Source organism: Malaclemys terrapin, chromosome 12 (genome assembly GCF_027887155.1).
Source record: "Malaclemys terrapin pileata isolate rMalTer1 chromosome 12, rMalTer1.hap1, whole genome shotgun sequence".
NCBI lineage: Eukaryota > Metazoa > Chordata > Testudines > Emydidae > Malaclemys > Malaclemys terrapin.
Genome location: NC_071516.1, coordinates 2,131,582 through 2,154,270, shown reverse-complemented (window position 1 = coordinate 2,154,270; position 22,689 = coordinate 2,131,582). Strand labels below are relative to the sequence as shown.

The following is a 22,689-nucleotide window of genomic DNA, read 5'->3' as shown; positions in this document are numbered from 1 at the left end:
GATTCAACTTTCACGTATCAAACCACCCTGGGTGGTTAAGGGTCAGCCCGCTTACCAGATATGCCCCAGGATCATCCCCAACACGGAGTCCTCTGGTCGGGGCAGAACTGGTGCCAGAACACTCGCAGACATTAAAGCTCGTGCTCTGCAAGCCCGAGCCCAGCGAGAGGCCGCTACAGCTGCCATTGGAGGTGGGGGTGGGCCAGGAGGAGGAGGGAACAGCACCGATAAAGGAGGTGGTGGAGGAGAATCCAGTAGCCATACAGAGTACAGGAGATCAAAGAGAACTCATGGAAAATGTGCGTCAGATCTACAACGAACACAATTACTGCCGCCTCTCCATCTAGATGGCGAAAAGACTAACTTTGCTGAGGTAGCTGTGCAGGTAGCTAAAATAAATGTATCTGTACCTGCAAAACAGGACCCTTACACTCCTAATGGTGAGAGAGCCTTCATTCTTGAACATGCTGCAGATGTTATCTCAGGTGGAATAGAAGATGTTGCTCAACATACTGACGGTTTACCTAACAGCCAGCTTGGTGATGCTTTGACTGGGCCATCTTTTGACACTGCAGCTTCTCTGGGGCAGGAGGAGAACTTTGAGCAGCGCCTCCATGACATAAGAACTGAAAATGCACCTCATATTGCCTCTCAGGAAGGGCAGAGTAATAAGAAAGAAAGCAGAGTTCCTCCTGAGAATGGTCTGTTTTGTTCTCAGGTACAGGGGTCTGCAGTTTATCTCATAGATGATGTCAATGTTGTACCAAGAATTGAAGATGTAGGCACTCCCATAGAGTTGAATTGTAGTTCTCCTATGAAGGAAACTTTCGCCAATAATTCTAGCCTTACCCCAGAATTCTCATCAGATGGTAAAGAACGACATGAGCCAGAAATTGAAGCTAGATTTAATGGATCAAATCCACCCAAAGGAAAATGTGTAACTGATCATGATGATTCAAAAACAAATACTATTGGAATGGAGAACATGGGCTCAGAGTTACATGCCTTCAGACACCTACAGACAGAAAAACAGCATGAAAGTGAACTACAGAATGGAGAACAGAATAAAGGGTCTTTGGTGAAACCTTTTTCACTTGGTGGCTTAACTGTTCAGAATGGAATAGGTACCTCTGAAAAACTTCCACAACTGTGGGAGAGGCCATCAGGAGCAAACACAGAAAACGTATGTCAGCGCATGAGAGAGAGACAAGGATTTAAGACAAATGGAGATGACGAAATCCAGAGTACGCATAGCGAAACAACAGATACCGCTTCAGATTTTGAAGCTGATCTAACTGATGAGAATGTGGAGGTGGATATATGCTTCAGGAATGTCCACCTTAAGGAGGCTACAGGAAAAGGAGACGCCACCCATAAGCGCAACACTGAGAGAGATGAAGGGATTAGATTGGACTCTTCTGTGAAAACGGAGAGTCTCCCATACATGGTGGACTTGCCGTCAGTAACAATGGTGAGCAACATGTCTCAGCCTCAGAGATGGGCACCACACACACCTCTTCCTCAAAAACCTTCTGAGGGTCAGAAAAAGCCACCAGGCTTCACTCGGCCCATATCCTCTATTGAAGCCAACAACCCTCTGGTGATGCAATTACTTAAGGGGAACCTTTCTTTGGAAAAGGTTCTACCAGTATCACATGCCAGCATCAAGTTGGAAATTACCGAGTCACTTCTGGACAGGCCATCAGAAAACCACTCATTACAAGTGGAGAGAAGTAGCAATTGCTGCTTTGGCCAAGAGTCTTCTCAAGATGTGGGAATAAATACAAGTGACCTAAGCAGAAGTGATGATTTCCACTCTCCGAGTGCTTTAAGAGATCCTCAGAAAACACAGTGCAACTCTGGGACAGTACTGCCCAAAACAGAAAGCATGGAGAACCAGCCTGATGTTCCAGACAAGCATTCCAAAGTTGGCCCTAACTTGAGCTCTCCAGACCAACTGGCAAGTATGGTGAGTGGCTCTCAGAAACCTAAAGAGTTGGGCCCTAGAGAAAGAACATCATCTTCCTGTAGCTTTGAAGATCAAAAAGAGTTGCCCCTAGTCCATGGTGTCCCACAGCATAATCCACTAACAAATACTATTACAAGTGAAAGCCCTGAAAAGCTAAATCCACCTGCAGCACCTAGGTTTTTATCTCCAAATGTAACCTCTCTTGGTCCAAATCGGATCGGTGGAGCCTCAATTAATAAAAGTTGTGTGGGCGTCCAGGGCAAAAAGCTCTTTGGTTCTGGTTTTCCCTGCAACACTGCTACCAGATTGCATCATCCAAGAGCTTTGGAGCACATTGCAACCATGGGAACCACATCCCCCAGCAAGCAGATTCCACTAAATAAGAGCTCTGCATCTGGAGAAGGAGCACCAACTGTCAGGGAAGACTGGCCTTCAAAGCAACATGCAAACACCCTAGGAGGAATAAAAAATGAGAATGTACTGGCCTGTGGAGGCCCAGTCAAGGGTAATGTGAAGAACAGGAAGGATGTTGCACACAACCCTGTGGAACTGATGGAGCATTTGCAGAGTGTTCCCCTTGTTATGGACTTGCCATTTTTCAAGTTACCAAGAGAACCAGGAAAAGGACTCAATCAGCCCTTGGAGCCTTCTTCCATCCCCTCTCAGCTCAATATCAAACAAGCATTTTATGGGAAGCTTTCTAAGTTGCAGCTTCATTCCACCAGCTTTAATTATTCATCCAACACAACTCCAGCTTTTCCCAGAAGCCTTGCTGGAAGCGTGATGCAGCTAAGCCACAAAGCGAACTTTGCTGCAAACCATAATACGTCCCTTTCTGTGCAGATGTTTGCTGATAGCAGCAGTGTTGAAGAAATATCGCTCAAATGTTCCTGCAGCCTTAAAGCCATGATTATGTGTAAAGGATGTGGGGCATTTTGTCATGACGACTGTATAGGACCCTCGAAGCTTTGTGTATTGTGCCTTGTGGTGAGATAATAAATTATGGCCATCAGAAAAATTGTATATTTAGTGTGTGTATTTTGATAACTGACCCTAAAACCTGTACACAAAATATTATTCAGTTTATAATAGAGACAATATTACACTTTAAGTTTTGGTGAGAGAGTTGATTTGCCTTCCCACTAAAATTCACAGTGCAAAACCTGTTGTTCTTACTCACAGTTACACTCCCCCATCTGTGGGTTGTGCCCTACTGGAGCGATCTTCTGCTTAACACCATCATGGAAATGTTGATTTGTGCTCTGGGCACACATGCTGAGGTTACCACTTGACTGAGAGGCAGTTTGCTCTGGGAATCCATGGACCTTTTCTAAAGGAAACCTTTCCATCCAAAGGAACTGGAACTGAGTGCTGTCTGTTTTTAAGGGCTGAGCTGGGTTAGTCCCGGCCATGCCTTAGCAGAGCAGAATACAGTCTTCCACTCTCCGTTCCCTGTCTGTGTGGGAAAAGTACTACTGTACAATACATGTGGACATGAAGCTTCTCTGTGGGTGGTGGCTGTGCAGTACTTTGAATGCTACAGCAGAATCAAGTAACCAGTGAAACACTCAGCAGGTGGCTGAAGAGCCACATATGGGTGATGGTGCATTGGATGGAGCCAGTTAAGGGAATGAAAGAAGCAAATGGTAGTGGCTGCCAGCTTCAATGCCTTCTGCTGGACTGAAGGAAGATGTGTAGCCTGTGGAACTGTGTGCACCTGACTGAACTGCTGGACCAGGCTGCCTCTTCTGGCCAAATGTTGCTACAAACTTGTATGAAAAGCCAAGGAGTTCATTAGTGTGGCCGGTAACCTCCCCATATTACAGCCCTACAATGAGAACCTTGCCATGCCAGCAGCTGACCACCTGCAAGTGTCTGGCTGTGCATCTGTGTGTGATGGTCATTTTACATTCTAAGCGGTGTTTCCTTTTTTTTTATATATTTTAACTTTTCATTCTTGGATGTATAAAGTGAATTATTTGATTCTTGTAAGTATCCTCTATGCATCTGTTTGATCATGTATTTATATGTTGTACACAGTACTGGCCAATTCTGTAAATGGATGTAATGTACATAGAACATAAAGGGGTTTTTTTGTTTCTTTATTTTCAGGCTCTACAGCAGTATTACATTAAAGTGGTGTTAGTTATTAATCTACATCTGTAGTCAAAGCCACTGTATTCTGTGCTGCCTAATGTGAGGCTGAACATGCAAAGGGGTCACTCTTGGTTCAGATTGCCTTCCTCTCTGCCTACATGGCATTGCTGTGGGCAGATAGACTGCAATGTGCAATCTCAAGGATGACCTGCCCTGCCCTGATTTTCTGAGCTGGATGTATTTTGCTCCTCGCTCTTCTAAAAAATATTTCTATAGCAGTTACTGGTCATCGTCATAACTGGTGAGTCTCCATGAGCTGTGTTTATAGCTGCAGTGCAAAGGTATGAAAGCCTTTACCTATCCAGAATTGATGCGAGCAGAAAAATGGACCGACCCTCCTTTGAGCGATTGCCTCTCGGGAATGGGTTGCTCTAAGTGGGGAAGAAGCAAACCTACAGTTTCATTTACCAGCTTTCTCCCACCCCTGTCCTAGCTCCTACCTACCTCTTTCTTGACTATGCTTTTTTTTAATTGTAGACCTCCCTGTTTGAGAGCTGTAGAGAGTGTAAAATCTGTGGGCTGCAGAAAGCTTCTTCGTCTCTGAAATGGTTTACCCATAACCCACGTGGCAGCTTGATATTGTGAAATGGGAGAGAGAGACGGGGGTGAATTGAAATGCAGTATTAGTGAAGTCTTGAGGGGATGGTGTGAAAACCTGCTTACCAAAGATAGGGAGCAGAGCTGGGGCAGTCTGGCTCTGTATCCTTTGGGGCCACTGTAGGGTACAGATTGAAGCTGGTCTGGTCTGCAGAGCTCTCCAGCGGGGCCCTGCTCTTGTATGTCCCTTGTGGTATTGGAAAAATAAACATTCTGTAAAACCTGCATGTGTGGTTTCAATCCTCTTCTTCTGAAATGGGCTTGGTGCTCTGGACTCGGGAACTTACCAGTTTGATGTTGTCTTGCAATAGAACACTTGTTTTTCCAAGGCAAAGTTTTTCCTTTTTGCCTTGGCAGTGTCCTCACAAGCTTTAAACTGAGCTGATCAAAAGGGGACTGTCATTCTTGTCTGAACTTCAGTATGCCATTTATACTAACATAATTGAAGACACTGCATCAACTACAAGTAATGTATATGAGCCAAGTGAAGTAAAAGTACTTACGGCACAAAACAAGTAGTTTGGGTTGTTGGACTTCTTGCCAGAGCAAAGTTCACTGCTGTACAAGCCCTTCTGCAATGGCATTGCTCCCGGATATTCACCTTATTGGTGGTAATGCACCACACACAGTAGAAACTACCTAGGGAATTCCTTAAGTATTCCTAAGCAGGAATATGGTCTCTGCTATTATATGGCATTTTCTTCTAATGTCTGGTTAAATTGTTGGATTAATGGGATTTTAAATGCTGATTTCAAAGCAATGCAATGATTTCGTACCAGTTACACCACTTGAAACTAGCTGTGAGCTTAGATTGTCAATACATTTGTTTCTCTTCTAGGCAGTGATTTTGGGGGGTGGGTGGAGGGAAGGTTAATAAGAGCTTTTACACTGCGGTCAGCTGTTGTATCACACGCCTCTATTCAGTGGATCCAGCTTTCACTGGAGTGGAATTTCAACAAAGCGAATGATCTGATAACTCATCTAATGCCACATTTGGAATAGATCCGTATACTACAGTACGGAAGCTAACTATATGAGTTACAGTCTACAAGTGCTGCTGTTACAGTAGCCCCCAGTGCTGTTGTCTTCTGGTGGCTCCTGCACTTAATTCACTCCTAGGTGTGTTAGTTTAGCAGTAGTGGATTCATTCTTGCCTGTAGCTTCTTTAGTTTGCTTGTTAGAAAAAACTAAAACCAGCCAGGGTAGGAGGAAAGAGGAACATAGCTGAGCTTTTGCTGCTATTGCCTAATACAAGGATACATCATGTTCTAAGTGGGAAAGAAGGTTCATGTTTTAAATTGTAGATTAGTCTCACAGCACATTGTGTTGAGAGAGAACTGATGCTTACATATAGATCAAACGACAAAGCAGTCCCTCCAGTAATATGAACGGAACTCTGATAGGAACCCGTTGACCTTAAATATCCTCTAAACTCTGATGCTTTGGCAATGTAGTGTTCTTAAAAGTCAAGTGGTTGCTTATGACAAGTTTTGTTGTGTTGTTTTTGCCCTCAGTTGAAGTTCTTCGTAGCTGAGCAGGCCTAGAAGCCTAGGTGTGCTTACGTGGGGCCGTCCGTTAAAACAAAACTTGATCTAATTGTGAAAAATACATAAACTCCCCATTTAGACGTGTTAAATATAATGGCTGAAAAACGGAGACGTCAATAGCTTGTCTTTCTGATGGATCAGTGTCTGACAGTAGCAGAGTTAGCTGTCTCTGGAGTAGCAGGGATCTGGGAGATCTCACAGTTGGTTTTAAGGTAAGCCCGAATATTTTTTGCTTGAGTCTCACATTGGTCTAATATGAAGAATACTTAAATATTTCCTCCATAATGTTTTTCTAGTAATAGAATTTACTTTTCAAAAAAACTGAACACCTCCTACTTGCCTTTTGCATTCAGCTGAGCAATGCTCCGGTGTGTAATCCTGTCGTAATGGGATGACTGACTAGCTGGGAAGTAACGGCAAAATCCATCACTTCCTTGAGTCAACAGAACCATTTGCAGGTGTGGAGATACTGAAACAATGACAGGTATTTTTAACTGTTCTCAAAACTCACTTGTATACACGCACAGTAGGACCCTGCTAATCCCCACACCCCATAATTAGAATGGTTCTTCACTACTCAGTGTAGATTTAAGAGTAGAGGTCTAGTATTACTAAGACTTCATTATGTTTTCCAAACACACAATAGAACATACTTACTAGTGTATATATTATGAAATATCACGACTAATTACAACTAATATAGAATTGTTAAATACATTTTAGGATGCCCTCTCCTTGCTATTTCTTATAGACCGCTTACTAATGTACAATATTCAGCCATTCACAATGGGTCTCCTGGTCACTCCCTTGCAAGTGTCCGTCAGCCAACTTCTTGTCTGTCGCTGGGGAAGCTCTGCCCATTCTGGAATCAAAGGTAGGGCAATGGAAATTATTGTTTTAGCATACAATCTGGCTCTTTAAAACCTGTCATACCTGTCTTTCCTAGGCCTTCTGCCTCTGTCACCAGATCACTGATGTGAATTAGTGAGGTTTAACTGTATTGTGGTTTGAGATCCTTTAGTACAAAGGTACCATGTAAGTGCAAAGTATTTATTTATTTATTATATGTAATTCACAGAGTTGGTCAGGAAACTATTTTTTATAGACAATACTGAATTTCATTTAAAAAAAAAATTTTTTTTCCATTGGGAAAAGCAAAAATTTTTTCCATGAAAGCAGCTACTTTTAGCAAAACATCTCATTTTGTCAAAAAACAGCGTTGACAGTCCCAGTAGTGACTATGAAGGTAGCTATCTAAGATCTAAAACTAGCAGCAGCTGATTGTTAAGGAAGAGACAGCACAGCTTGTTTTAAGGTACCTGAGTGATGAAGGTACTTTGTTTATTTTAAAACCCTTACATTTGAAAGCTGTTCTTGGTACCAGTAACAATCAAACTGACCTTCCATGTGTTAGGTCACAGACTGACACTGGGTTGCAAATCTGAGCTCTCTAATGGGAACTCGGGAGACAGCTGGTGGCATGTGTCTCAGTTGGTGGAAAAAGCCTTACAAGCAAGAGGTAAAAGTGACCCCTAGCTGTGTTTGACACTGGAGGTCTGAGTCCTGTTTGTTATACAGTGTTTATTAAGTAGATTCAGTCTTATATATGATATACAGATTCAAAAGAAAAAAAGGATTCCACATACTTATGAAATCAGTGCATTTAGCAAGTAATACCATGGAAATAACAGCTTGATTAACAGCTCATTGGTCTTTGTTAAGTGAGGGGGACAGGGAGTTGGCCTGTGCTAATCATTCCACAAACAGAACAGAATTAAGTTGCATCACATATAATAGACACACATTCTAAGAATTAAAATATTAAGCCACACTTACTGGAAAAATCCACAGTATATAACACAAATTTTTATAGAGCTTATTGAGGAGGAAGTGCTCATCTGCTTAAAAGAGCCACATTAAGTTGCATAGGTGCCTATCTGCAAAAATATCATTTAGAAACTAATCAATTGATTAAGCAATAAAGTGTCCCCTTCGAAGCTGGATTCTCTTTCCATGGTGGTTTAAGTGCCATATGCTCAGTATCTGAGCGCGCCCCCCTCCCGCCCCAATGTACTAACTTTCTAAACAAGCTGCCTCCTACTCCATTTAGGAGCTCCGGTGTCTCTAGAGAGAATACTCTCCTAGCATTTTTATTTGAAATTAACATCTTAGATGATTTAATCATGAATCAGTAAAAATGTGTTCAATTGTGCTAAAGGAAAGAGGGGTTTTCCCCTTCTCCCTGGCCTCCACTAGGCTTGAGCATTGTTCTAGACTCAACTGGACCCCTAAAGTCAGCTAGGTAGCGTTCATCTTCATGCCTGGGATGTCAGGGAGGAAAGGCAGTGAAATAGAACCATCATATGGTTCTATTTCTGTTTGGGGTCCTGGCTGTTTACGGTCACCTCACCCTCTCAGATCAGTTCTCAAATTTTAAGCTACAGCTATTTTTAAAATTGATCACTTAAAAGTGTGTGAGGCTGTGCAAACGCTGAAATCTCTTGCAGCACATCCCAGTTTTGTGGTTTTTAAGGTGGTTGAGTATGTGTCAGTGTCTCTGTGGCTTTGCTAAGCAGATGAACTGGGTGAGGTGCATCTTCCTCTTCAACAGCAGGTCTTGCAGAACACACAGGGGCTGGGAGTTCTGTACATGTAAACAGTACACTTTCACTGAGTCCAAAATTAGGAGCAAAAATACAAAGGTTCACATTGGTCTTAGGTAGATACAGGCGAAGAACTGAGCTGTACAGCTCTGAAACAACCAAACAAAAGTTTCTAAAGCACCACTAAATGATATAAAAATCAGACCATGGACGGATTGTAGTTGGTATTCTGGTGAAATACGATGCTACCTTGTAAAAAGTTTTACAAAAAATTACAAATCAAAAGTATATTAACCCTCTGAGTTCAAAGCAGCATTTTGTAAATGACTGGTACTAAATCCTATGGCCACCTGTGGGAAGAAGGTGGCCCTTTGGAGTGGGGAGGTACAGGTCACGTCTGCTGGGAATCCTGTGAACACTTCCCTTGCTGAAACACTGTCATTGGGAACTGAACATTCCCTGTGTACAAGTGGTGGTGGTAGTGGTGATGTTTAAGACGAGAGGTTTATCTTCTCCATCACTGGTTTTCCAGACCATCTGCTAACCCAGTGCTCCCCTTTTGTCTCTCACAAAGCCTGGAAAGCCAGGATATTTTGCTCCTGCTTGTTCCTTCTGATTGAGAATTGTAAATTGAGATTCCTAACCCTTTAATATCTAGTGAAAACTTACGAAGATGGCTGTGAAATAGCCTTTGAGTAGAGAAGGACCACTATCGAGTAAGGATCAGTTAGAGCACTGAGATGTTCTCTGGCGATAGCTCCAAAGAAACTAAAGATGCAGTTTACATAAAACTTTCCCTGACACCAATATGTAGTGGATCCCATTTGTTTCACAACTTGTCACAGATACTACTGTCATCAGGGCTTCAGAAATCTTTGTGCCATCCAGCTGCAGGTTACGAACATTAGTTGATGTTACAGAGTACACTGTCAATTCTTCTTCCTATGCAATCACAAGTCTCAACTGTGTTCTACCAGTGGTTTAAATATGAAGAGCTACTAAACACGAAGTTCCAGGGTGATCTGGTTAAAACAGCTAGACATTGCATAATACAATTTTAAACAAACTGTATCTGATATTGATCTGTTATAAGAAGCTCCTGGGCAATGTCTTTGTTGGTTAATTGGCTGGCAATTTATGGCTACATGTTCTTGATGGCCTCTTAAAAGGAGTGGAGGCAACAATTAAGTAATTTATATGGAGAATTCTGGGACAGCGATTGTCTCTGCCTCTCTTTAACATTAAGACTTTCACAAATGACTGTGGTTAACATTTTGTAAAAGGTTTGCTACTTCATGGTATTGTACGCACAAAAATAAATATTTACATAAATTCAAAGTATGGGAGGATGCCGTGGACAAATCAAGCAGGCTCGTGAAGTGCTGGGGAAAGTGTGGACCTGAAATTTGGGCTTGTGTGTGGTCATTCTGTTCTCAGATACATTAGCTCTGATACTGACCCACACTCCCTGGAGGTTGGTCAGATTTTGTCTATTGTACATATATGCTAAGAACCAAAATGTTAGAATGTTCCCAAAGAACCACCCTGTTGGCTCATGTTGAAATGAGGGGAATCAACTCTGATTTACAACAAAACCACCACCTTCTCCCTGCAAGGGCTGTCTGAGTGTAGAAAACGGTCAGGAATTAAATCCCCTTTCTCCAGCAGCTGGGGAGAGTTTAGGCTTTGGGGAAAGCAGTCAATGCCTAGTTAATCCCTGTTAGGGCCAGGCTGGGCAGTCCTGTTCTAGAGAGCCAGAAGTCTGGTCTACGTTACAGCTGAGAAAAGGGATAGGGCCTTGTTTTTTAGCCAGCAGTTTTCCCACTAGTATGAATGGAAACTAATTTGGTTAAAAAGGTTCTTGAAAAACCATTTGAGGCTCAGTCCCTGCTGGAGCCCAACCTGTGCTACCTGAAAGTGTAAAACCCATGTGCTAGTATGGGGGATGGGGACGGGGACAATGTGGACCACCACTGCAGAGCAGAAACCTTCATCACTGAAGTGAGTTCTCAATACATTGGTCTAAAAGGAGCTAACTTCAGAGAAGGAAGCCACCTGCATTTAAAATGATCAAAATTATTTTAATGATGTTCATCTATCTGGTGCTGCTGCTTGTGGTCCTTGCCCTAGAGAGGAGGCCAGGAGAAGAATTCTGCCAGCACTGACAAGGGAGAGGGTGAGAATTCTTCTCACAGATTCTTAGGCAGCAATTATCTGCTGCTTTTTATGGCTACAGACTATGTTGCATTGCTTGGCCCTGCTCAGCATCTCGATGCCCGAGCAAAGGCCCTGGTTTTAGCAGCACTGGTGGTAGGTATTGCACTGAGCAAAGGGAAGTGCATTGGTTTTGGTTTTTGGGAGGGTGGGAGTTGGGGAGAAACAGCAATGGTAATCAGGCCAATTTTTCCCCACACTTTAGGAATTATGAGCTTTTCCCAGGACTGTTACTGGGAGGGATGGGGGAAGGGGGCACACGCCTGGGCCCTGGGGAGAATTTCCACCCTTTCTGCTGCTGAGAATCTCCTAATTCTTTCCTTTTGAGTAGGAATGACCTGGTTGTTTCACTGAAGTAGTTTACTTTTCTCCCTAAAAGTCTGCACTAGTCTTTATTATTCACGTGTGTTTCTCTTGCTGCTGCCCCAGCGCTGGTTTCACATATACTGGTGGAGACAGCCTGGGATTCCTCATTGAGGAGAGGTCAGACATCCTCCATTGTGACAGGGAGCTGCTGTCCATCAGCAGTGCATGTCCTTCCTTCTCTTCTGAACAAAAAGGGAGCCAGCTTGGGTCAGTTGTCCAGCTGCTGGCTTAGTTGGGACTCCTCAGTGTTATCTACGTGTCTGCTCCCCAGGCTTGGCTGCACATCATAGTCATGCCCATTATGGGGTGAACTGTTCAGAACCCTGGGGAGTCCTGGAAAAAGCCCACAATGAAGTGTGAGGTAGAAATGAATGGTGAATGCATGACAGTGGTTCTCAGGAATTTCCCGGTTTGCTCTGCACTGAGCTAAATGAGTGTGAGAGGTCCTTCCAGTTGGAGGTCTGCTGAGCTTGCTGAGTCTCTGCAGGAGATATTGGACCCCGTTGCTGCTGCTACAGGACTGCTTAGAGGTCTAACAAGACTCTCTCTCCTCGTTGTTCAGCTTCTGCCGAAGCTTGCAGGAGGCCGAGCAGCCTAGGAGTTCTAGGGCTAGATGGCCAACGTGCATCCTGTGCAAAGGGGTCTCTCCCAGGAGCAGCGGGGGGAGCTGCTCAGCCATTAGTAGTGTAGTGATATGGAATGTGTTATTTCACAGGAATAAATTCCTTCTGATCAGACGGACACAAAACTGGCAATCTGTACAAACTCAAAAGAATCCATTTTCAGAAAAATAAATTACTAAGGGGAGAGGATGGTCCATTTCTCAATAAATATGCAATTCTGCTCACCTAAGACCTTGAAAGGTAATTATCTGGGGATGGGATTCTAACGTTGGGGTCCACAAAGGTTATTCTAAATACATCTGCAGCCCCAAGCCTCCCCAGGCTCCCTTCCACCCTAAAAAAATCCCACACCCATCCAAGCTGTAGGTTTGGCTTCTTCTGCTCAGCTAGGCGCACCTGTGTTGAGAGAGTCAAAAATGTGTCCTTGTGCCCCAAGTCCCAGGTGCTCGGAGTGTGAAAGAAAACAGTTCTAGGGTTCCACCTTTAAAAACTAAATGTACCAGCTACTGGGTGGGAGGACGATAGTTAGTCCTGAGCAGGATACCAGAGGGAGCCTGTTTCCAAAGGGTGTAAATTGTCTTCTGCCCCAGGAGCTACGCAGACACCAGGAGTCAGTTCTGCTGTAAAATGAGGTTTTCCAGTTCATCTGCAGACCGAAGAAGAAAAGCCGCTGACTCTCGGTAGCCGGCAATCAATTGCCGCACTGCACTGATCTCTGTGGGGCTGAGCTGAGCAGCTGGCATCCCCCTGCTGGTGCTGTTAGAAGGGGCTGTACTTGAGGCCCCACCTTTCATGCTGAGATCAGTAGGACCTGCAATTGAAAAGTAAGAGGGAGGGTCAGGAAAAGACACTGGCACAGTTACTGCCCCAAAGAGGCACATAAAATTCCAACAGCACCTGCTGTTTTGATTCACAGCCCCTTCTACAACACTCTACATACATAATGTAAGATGCAGTCTTGAGCCCTACAGAACAGACTGTCAAGTTGTAGGCACCTTCCAACTGCTGCTCTGTCACAGAGGCACTGCATGGCTCTGTTCCCCTCATCAAAGAGTGTGTGTCTGTGTATTTTGTAAACATACTAGATGAACAGTCAGACTAACCCTCAGCTCTGCTAGGAGTCAGATCAGGCACAAGTCAGACACAGCTGTTTTAACACTAATAAAACAGGCAAGTAGGGAGAGGGTTTTGAACCTATAGTAAAAAAATATATTCACTGCAGTTTGTCACGGGCTAGAATCGCAATGAAGCACTTGGGAGCTTGGCTGAATTAGCACAAAATTTAAAGGGTCAATCAACAGAGCAAATATTGTACCTACAGTTCTTCCAACTGACTCCTCAGAGTACTGAAAGGATTAGGGGAAACAATGTTCTCGGTTTCTGGTTCTTCTCTGCATTTGACAGCATGTGGCATGGAGAGGTTTCACTGTTTCTGTTGATGGTCAGTTGCGTAATTTTCATGCTCCTGGCATAGGTTTTGGAACTAGGAGTGCTGGGGGTGCTGCCACACCACTACCTTGAAGTGGTTTCCATCAAATACAGGGTTTAGTTTGGTTCAATGGCTCTCAGCACCCCCACTATACAAATTGTTCCAGCACCCCTGGTTCTAGCAGGGCTTCCCAAACATATTCTGCAAGAGGGTGTTTCCCAGTGCCAGCAGCACATAGGTGTGACAGAAATAGGAGGAGAGGTAGCCTTGAGCATGTTTGGGGATGTTGCTCTTTGGCCCATCCAAAAACATCTTCAACACATAATGTGAAGCACAATTCTGACAGTGGGGAAGGGTGGTGGATACTGGAGAGCTGATATTGGGAGGGAGGGAGGAGGCTGGATGTAATGAGAGAAGGAAATGGAAGAATCGACGCTAACGCTGTGATTGTGAGTCTGAGGGATGGAGGAGGAGGGTTAGGAGAAGTTAGGCTTTTCGCTGTGTTGGGACATGCAGGAAGAGAGAGCAGAGACGGGGAAGCTGTGAGTGTAGGCAGGGGCAGATTGAGAGCCATCAGCACAATGGAAATAAGGGACACGCCGGGAGCAGGTGAGGTCACCCAGAAGGGAGTATGTGGGGGTAACAGGAGGAGGAAAGGGTCCCCAAAGAGGCAACACTAAAGCAGCAATCAACGAAGTAGGAGTAGAACAAGCAGTGGACAGTCAGGGGAGCTCAAAGGAGCAGAGGCTTGAGGAGAAGTAGGCAGTCAGACACCAGCGGTCATGGAGGAGTCCGGAAAGATGCCTATTAGCACTGGGGAAGGGAGTGGGGTTAGCAACTTGAGGGGAGTTTTAGTGGAGAGGGGAAAGCAACAGGCAACTGAGAAGGGAGCTGCACTGGGAGCAGACAGCTTGCTAAAGAGGAGGAAGGAAATGGGGTAACAGGGAAGTGGGTAGGCCGGGGAAAACGGCCTGCTTCTGTGCAGAGTGATTGATAAGAGAGATGGAGCTGCAGCACAAACTCAGGGGTGGAGGGGGTAGAATTGTGCGGACTTCATTCAAACAGGTGAAAAAAGGGGCATGGATGGGGGAAGAGGGAAGGAATTATGAGAGGATCTGGCAGGAGCTCTCTTGGCTTTAAAGGAGTTGGCAAGAGCCTGGGCAGAGGCCTAAGTGGAGAGAAGCAGGATTTCAGCTTTGTGCTTCCTGCGCATGCCTGGAATAGGCAGGCCCTGGTTGGTCAATTTTGGGGTAAGGTGTAATGAGAACAGCTGTGTGGCTGGGCAGCGCCTCAAGGAAAACTGCACAGTGGAAACTGCCACCTGTAGAGGAAGGCAGTGGAAGCTAAGGAATCCTGCTTCCCCTCCTGCACTGGGCGTCCAGGAGTGCCTGGGCTAGTCTAGAAAGAAAGTGTAACATCCTCTACTCTAGCTGCAAGGATTAGGTCTCAGCAGCTGGAGACTAGGGTGGGATCTTTACTCGGGGTTAAGAGGCATTAGGACGGGATGATAACAGTTAATCCCAGACAGGCATCTTTCAGGACTCCGGAAATCACATCCTTTCAAATCCTTACTCCAGGCAGCCAGGAAGGGGCGAGGGGCGAGACCCCAGGAAAGGCACTGGGGCATGAAGCAAACAGGAGCGAGGGGCCCAATGGCAAAGATTGCTGAGGGGAATGTCTCAGGGAGGAAAGAAGTCTTGTGCTATTGGTTGTGTGCTAATGGAGATGGACATATACGGTTCTCAAGGGGTTCTTAGAAGAACCCAGATCGACCCAGAAGCAAAGCTGTGTTCCTCTGTGCACACTACTCCTGGCCAGGCTCTCCAATCAGGGTTCCCAGGCATGCACCCAGGTGCGAAGCTGTGGAAGCAGGTCATTGCCTGACAGGTCTGGCTAGAGGGGCTCCAGCCACTACTGCTCAGGAGTGGCACAAGAACAATCCCAAGAGGCTACTGCCGAGATGCGTGAGACCTGACACAAGATCACCTGATTCCATGCTTTACAGAGGCTTCTGGTCAGGGTGTGTCTATGCCAGACAGGACTGGCCCTCTGTGTGGTCCTGTGGTCAAGTGCTGCCCCAGCCTGGACTAATCAGTTTGTTTACTGGATGTTTCACTGTCACCTTATTAAATCTAACTAATCAGGCTTATTCTCTCCCTCTCCTCAGGTTCTTTCTTTCCCCACACCTTGCAACTGCAGACCTCCCATCCAGCGCTCCCTTTCACTGCTGCTCTCTTTGCCTGGCCTCCTCCATGCTGACACTCCTGCCAGCAAGAGGGTTATTATTTATTATCTTGTAGATTGTGGCAGCGCCCACAGCATGTTCAGTGCTTTCCTAACTCACGGGAAACTGACACGACCCCTGGCCCAAAGAGCGTCCTATTAAAAGGCACATGAAGGGTGGGGGCAGGGTTGTCTCATACCAGCAAGGTAATCAGGGTGGTGACAGGTGCCCGCCTTAGTTAATTATTAATAGGTGGTACCTGTGGGTTTTTTTTTTTTTTAAGTTAAACTAAATTCCCTTCCCCCACCGTTCAGCCCTTGTCTTTCTCCTGTGCTGCCCTCCAGCCTTAGGCAGCTAGTTTGCTATGGGAGTAAGGGGTCCTCAGGAGCGATTTAGTGGTGGGGAGAGGGTGGCTCTGCAGACCAGAGGAAGGGGGCTGGGGTGAGCCACTTGCACTGGCAGTGCTTGGAAAGCAGGAGCAGCCTCCGCCTCCCCTCGTCAGCCAGAGTTGGAGGCATGGCCTAGCAAAGCATCATCTTTCCAGCTGCAGAGCCGTTCGGGCCCACAAGCCCCCTGCTTGTATTCTATAGCACGCTCGTCTCAGGCATTCTTCAGACCCCGTTTGAATGGAGACAGGGATAGAGGAGACCCAATTCTGTGTCACTCTCAAGTGCTGTGCCTCCTCCCTTCTTACCGTTACTGTGGTTCCCTGTTTGCAGTGAAGTGGGTGGCTGCAGGCTGCCTCCAAGGGTCCCATAGCCACGGTAACTGTAGTTCAAGCTTCCGTTGATGTAGACCGGATCCTGGGAGTAAGACGAAGCTGGCAGTGAATAGGAGGAGTGCGTGATGGCTGTGGAATCTCTGGAGTGCTGCTTATCCAAGGCGATCGGCTCATCCTACAGCAAGGAAAGCAAAGCGATTTATTCCAGTGGGGAGACTTTCCTGCCCTTCACTTCCAAGAAAAGTGGACTGTGCTACACTCTGGTTGCCTGGAATGACCTCTTGCGCCAGCCCACACCAGCATCCTGGCATCCCAGCCAATCAGAGCATAGAAAGAGCAAGGATGGCTTCAAACCTAGTTACATGTATGTGAAGCTCCCATGTTCCACAGCTTTCCCAGAAAATTGTGAGGAAGGTGTTTAAATATACACAGCCAAAGCATCCCTGACCCTTTCCCCCTGGGCAGAGCAGGCATGCCGAGCTGCTACTCTCTCCTTGTGTTAGGAATGAACTACTGCTCACACGTCCTAGTCAATTAAAGGAAGCATCCCTCACCCACCTCCTGCACAACAGTCCCTCCCGAAAGGAAATGTTCCTCTGCTGCTGGTTTGCTTGTCCCTGTCCTCACCTCTCTCTTCAGTCTGGGCTCTCCGAGCCTCCCCTGCACATACTCACTACCATATCCATTGTTTCTTCCTGTTCTCCAGACTGTCTACCCCCTGTCACGTGCTCTGCCTACGATCTCCCTCTACAACAAACATGCACAGCCTGATCTTTCCCTTTCTAGGCAAACTGTAAGACCAAACTTGCATGGCTTGAAGCAGGTATTGTGCCCATCCTCAGTAAGCAAGATCTCTGCTGACCTGGTCTGTCACCGACTGGGGACAGAGCAGATGAAATTGTGCCTAGCATGCAAAGGATTACAGGGACTGTACCTGGGATGTCTGATATATCTCCAGTCGCATTCTCTTGGCTGCTTTCCGTGTTTCACTCTCGCATGCAGCTGCAAGGATATTTTCTGCCATGGCTGAGGTCAGATGTGGTGGGGTGGGTCTGGTCTGTGGAGACATACAACCAGGTAGGTCATCTTTTGGGAAACATGGACACTGATGGAAACAATCATTTCATTTGTCTTGACCATTCAGAATGTGCACTGTACATTTGCCAGGAGCATGGCAAGAGCACAGAATACTCTCAAGCTCTTAAAAGTTAATATTTAAAATCAAAATATTTAAGGCCTCAACTTTTTAACCCTCCAGTGCTTGCATCTGTTTGCAAGTCTGCAGGCACGAGGGACGCCTTTCGAGCAGGAGGAATGTGAGGAAGGGAGAGTGGTAGAGCAACAAGGGCACGGAAGGCAGGGGAAGCAGCTCACCATCTCCATGCCGTTCTTCTTCATACGGCGGCAGGATTTGAGGTAAGTGCGAATGCGTTTGCGAGCTCTCTCCTGGAACTCAGGGAACTGTCGGCTGCAGGACTCAATGATCGCCTGGATTTTCTCTTTGGGCTGCTTGGAGATGGGAACCATTCGGTCCAGATTCTCATCCACAAAAAGGCGCACAAACATCTGCAAAGAGAATGAAGAGTGGTTGGGGAGATGAGACGCAGCAGAGGCTTGGGACTGCTGGACCCACTCTGCCCATGCCTGTTACTCTTACATTGAAGGCCTTTAATCGCTCTGGATCCATCCCCTCTGAGTCATTTATCTTATCGTTATCTTCATGGTCGTCATGGTCATCATCGTCTTCATCTGCTGTGGGCGCTCTGCCAACGGTCAGGTCCTCCGGACAGCCACTGACCTCGGTCTTGATGGAGTCATAACTGCCAGAACTGTATGGAGGGGACTGAGAGAGAACAGGGGGAGTCATGAGCATCCCAGACCTCAACTCACCCTCCAGTCTCTGCCGAAGGCCAGGGGCCTGATTTCAAACAGGAAAAGGAACAGGGGAAGCAGAAGCCCTTTGTCTTTGCCAGTGAGCTTTGGCAGCTCGGTCTGAAAGAAAGCTTTCTCCCTGACCACATAGCTGATCCTGCTCTGAAGTCATATCCTTTATGACATCACAATTTGCTGCCCTGGAAATGATGGAGCTGTCACAGATTCAGCATTAGGGTCATTGTACTGCAGGATCACACAAGAGGAGCAGATGGGCCAGGAGAGAAAATTAGCGAAAGAGAAACTCTGGCAAACTGTGATAAATAAGAGCATCAGAAGATGGAAGCAGCAAAGAGGCCAAGTCCCATGGAGCCACTCCCTCTTACATGGAGTTTGTTTAAAGGGTGTGTGGGGTCCTTCCATTACAATCCGTGATGAACTACCCTGGGGCCAACAGTACAGGGATATGTCCTCTAGAAAAACCTGCGATTGGGTTGTGAGATCCTCTCCTCTTGCTCCTGTCAGGGAGAGGAATGGCACATGGGAGCCCTGTGGCTAAAGTCAGGGATTAGGATTCTGCAGCCCTAGATTCAATTCTCACCCTGCTACAGATGTTGCCTAGGTGATTTTGGCCAGGTCACTTAGAGCCAGAATTTCCAAGGTACCGAGGTGCTTAAAGATGAAGATTGCACCACATCCCGTTTTCAAAATGGCTGAAGGAGATTAGGCACCTCTCCCCCATTTACATTTTCAAAGGACTGAAGGAGCAGTGGCACCTGGCCGGCTTTTGGGCCTTTTGAAAATCCCGCAGAGCCACTGTCTGCATCTTTAAGCACCTAAACACTCTGTCAATCTGGTCCTTTGTGTCTCCAGCCTAGTTTCCCATCTGTAAAATGGGGATAATTGAGAGGCGCTCCTTAAAGGCCCTTGATCACCGTAGTGCAGATAGAGCAGGCCAAAGTCCGTAACACAAAACAGGAAAGATTCAAGCAATCTGTCCTAGCCCACAGCTCTGTCAAGATTGGTGGATGCTCTGGACTTGTTACTTCAGTCATGGGCAGAAGAGCTGTCGGGGACAAGGCTTACGCATGTGTGCACCAGGTGCCGTCTTCTGAAAATTTTGTCACTGTTTTGTCATTTATAGAGACTGATAGTTTAACACACGTGCGCTCGCACACACACAGCTTCACTGTGTTCACAGTAACACTCAGCCAGGAGTGCCACTCCCGGGAGTGCTAACAGCCCCACTTGGGAACCTGTTCCTACAACAGCAGAGATTCACTTACTCCACCAGGCGGTGTGCACAGTGTGCACTCTGCCACCCAAACTTAGTTTTAAGAAGCGGGGTTCTGTGAGAAGGGGGGTGCTGAGGCATTACAGGTGGTGGATCCCGGATTTATGGTTCTGCAGCAAGATTGGGAAATCCACCATAGCAGAGACAGCATCTGCTGAGACCTCCTGGGAAGGCGCTATACTCCCGCTCACTGTTGGCTTCGCATCTGTTATGGCGAGGGTGTGTTGGGAGAGGAGGCTGGGGGAATGACTTTCACAGGGAATGCCTAAGGGGAATTTCTTCCGTGAAACTGAACTGAAAGAGCTGGGGTTGAGATGAAAGGGAGGGAGATGCTTCTGTCTGGATTGAGGAGTGTTAAAAGCCCATTACACAGTAATGTCTTTATAGGCAATGAGAAAATAAACCGGCTCAGCAGCAGGGTCTTTGTGGAGCTGGCTGGGGGCAGGGCTATGGCTGCATGCCCTGGGTTCCTGGTATAATACTTCCTCTCTCCTTACCTCTGCTAACCACACTGGCTCTAGTTGGGCCTTGTTTTTACCAACAGCAAGAGCCCCAAGCCTGGAGCAAGGCCAGACACAGCTGCTCTCTAGCAGTTCCTCAGCACACAGATCACAGCTAGACAGCTTTCCCCTTCCCTCCCTAGAAGGGAATGCATTCAGCTCCCAGAGCAGACTCCACCCCTCCCAACCAACCCCCAGGCTGAGCCCTGCTCTCTCAGCTCCATGGATAGGAGCAAAGTCCTCTGCTGCCCTCGGACATCTCGCGTGCAGTTGCCTCCATTTTACTATCAGGCTGTGGCAGGCTGTAAATGAGACCGTGCATTTTGCCTCTGCTTATGCGGTCTGTGCACCCCCCGAAGCCCCACAGTGTTGGCCAGACCAACCTCGGCTGTAGTCTTTGCTGTGTACTTCACCCGGCTCCGCAGCCCGTCAGCACAGCTGTCTGACTGGTAGGAAGGAGTGACATGGGCAGGCGGGAGCTTGTCACACAGGTTGATGGGCTGGTCCTCGGCCGAAGCAGTGAAGTCCATGGGGGCAGCAGTTCCATTCCCGTTCATTTCTGGGAAGGTGCTGTCTCCCTGCGTGCTGCTGGAGGTGGAGGGGTTCAGGGTGGAGGAGCCGTTCCCACTGCAGCTCTCTGATGAGGAATCATCTGCAATGAGAGAGACACATTATCTCAAATCCCTGAGGCCCCTTCCCTTAAAGCCCCCATCAGCCCTAGACCCCTTGGGCACCTGCAGACGAGCCAGGAGAGCAGCTTCGGTGCCCTCTCAAAGGGCAGAGGTGTTTTCCAGACAACCTGCTCAGAACCTGCGTGGGCTTCGGCTGTTTTCCAGACAACCAGTGGGCTGAGAGAGAAATGAATTGTTTATGGCCCCTAGCTCTGCTGAACCTGGGTTCCCAGAATCCCATGTGCTCCATGTGCCTGGTTTGCACACCAGTCAGTGTGGGCACTGCCAGGAACAGATACTCATAAAACATAGGCCTACGCTCCAGGCCATTACACATAGGCATGATCACCCTGCTGCGTGACGGATGGCAGCTTACGGGATCAGAACAGTCCTGTTCCTGGGAGGCAGCTTGACCGTGTCAAGTCCAGCCATTTACAAAGCCCCTTGCCTCTGGGGGCTCTCCTGCTGAACAATCCCAGAAGTGAAAGAATAGCAGACATCTTCCCTTCCCTCCCACACCCCCATGGGAAGGGTTGTCCTTGCCTTACTCACTCCACTGAAGTCAATGGGAGTTTTGCTTGCAGGGGACTGTGGAATTTCCATTTTACCAACGTGGTAGGAAAGGGGCCCTTCCCCTCCCTGTGCTCGCTCTCTGGTTTTAGGCTATTTGAGAAGTGATGTTCTCACCCATCTCATTTCCCCCCCCCCCCCAAGCTTCCCAGGTACTGCCCACTGCAGAGAGATTTCAGAGTCAGTGATGACCCAAGAGGACAGACCTCACTGGGCCTTTTGGCAGAAATGCACATGAGCGCAGAATGGAAGCAGCTTTATGGGACCTAGGGGAGCCTGTCGCTAAAAACACAGGCACCCATCCCATCCCATCCCAGGGACTTCTCGCATATGTCCTGTTGTAACAATGGCTTCTGCAGACAGACCTCCTACCTGTTCCTCTGCACGAACCACACAGGTGTATGGACACAGACTGACTGACCCCCACCTCTCTCCTGGGTACCATCCCTCTTCTATCTGTCTCTATCGCTGTGGTATCAGAGCACCTGAATGCAGACTCCAGGTCTGTGCGTCGCAAAGAAACGCCATCCATTCGTCCTCCATGCACAGTCCAACTCGCTTGCCACTGCAGCTCCTGCCCACTTCTCCCAGAGCTCCCTCCAATTCACAGTGGCAGCTCACTCCCTTTACCTTCGCTCCTCGGCTCGCTGACACATACTGTCTTTCCCTGCACCTTCGTTATACAGACCAGCCAGCTTCCCATGGCACAGACACCGACACCGACACCCTGCCTTCTACCCTGTGCCTGTATCGTTCTCTCCCAGCTTCCCTGCACGCTTTCTTAGGCATGTCTCTGCTCCCAGCCACAGTGCCTGCACATGCTTCCCAGTCTCCTCCCTATGCACATGCCTCTGCATAGCGTGGACACACACAAGCTACTCCTTTATGACGTACCCCCTTCCTTTCATGGACACGGACTGTGTCTGACACTTACACACACGCCTTCACGCCTCCTCCTCATTTACACACACACCTCCACAGCTCCCCACACCATCGGTATGTGGCATTAGTGCTGCTCTTGAAAACCCTTTGATCGTGCGCAGAAATAGCTTTCCTCTCCTGTGCACACCTCCTAGGCAAAGCAGCAGGAAAAGCCTGGCTCTAGAACACCCAGGAGCCAGTCTCCTGGGTCAGATGTCACATTTTTAAACTCCGCTCTGTCTATTTCCCCTTCCCTTCCCCGCTGCAGTAAATCCTTGATTTCATTAGGTGCCGCTCGCAGAGGGACGGGAGCTGCTTCCTGTGGAATTGTGAGCTGTGCTTCAAACAAAGGAGCTTCACTGACTGACAAGCAGATGGCGGTCCCTGGCTTCCTGTTCCCTGTATCCTCGC

At 47.2% G+C, this 22,689-nt stretch overlaps 2 protein-coding genes across 6 annotated transcripts in view; one reads left to right on the top strand and one right to left on the bottom strand.

The window, feature by feature from the left end:
- The window catches only part of ASXL1 (ASXL transcriptional regulator 1), a 30,195-nt gene extending 25,247 nt beyond the window's left edge, over positions 1 to 4,948 (top strand). For all 3 annotated transcript variants that reach the window (XM_054046076.1, XM_054046074.1, XM_054046077.1), the window contains one exon: positions 2 to 4,948. In XM_054046076.1, coding sequence (XP_053902051.1) covers positions 2 to 2,965 — 2,964 coding nt within the window. In that variant the 3' untranslated portion in view covers positions 2,966 to 4,948. The remainder of the gene's footprint in view (position 1) is intronic.
- Positions 4,949 to 7,836: 2,888 nt separating this feature from the next.
- NOL4L (nucleolar protein 4 like) overlaps positions 7,837 to 22,689 on the bottom strand; it is a 95,168-nt gene continuing 80,315 nt past the window's right edge. For all 3 annotated transcript variants that reach the window (XM_054045760.1, XM_054045762.1, XM_054045761.1), the window contains 6 exons: positions 20,500 to 20,768; positions 18,108 to 18,293; positions 17,825 to 18,016; positions 17,385 to 17,507; positions 16,424 to 16,625; positions 7,837 to 12,887 (listed from right to left, as the gene is read on the bottom strand). In XM_054045760.1, the coding sequence (XP_053901735.1) occupies positions 12,688 to 12,887; positions 16,424 to 16,625; positions 17,385 to 17,507; positions 17,825 to 18,016; positions 18,108 to 18,293; positions 20,500 to 20,768 (1,172 nt within the window). In that variant the 3' untranslated portion in view covers positions 7,837 to 12,687. The remainder of the gene's footprint in view (positions 12,888 to 16,423; positions 16,626 to 17,384; positions 17,508 to 17,824; positions 18,017 to 18,107; positions 18,294 to 20,499; positions 20,769 to 22,689) is intronic.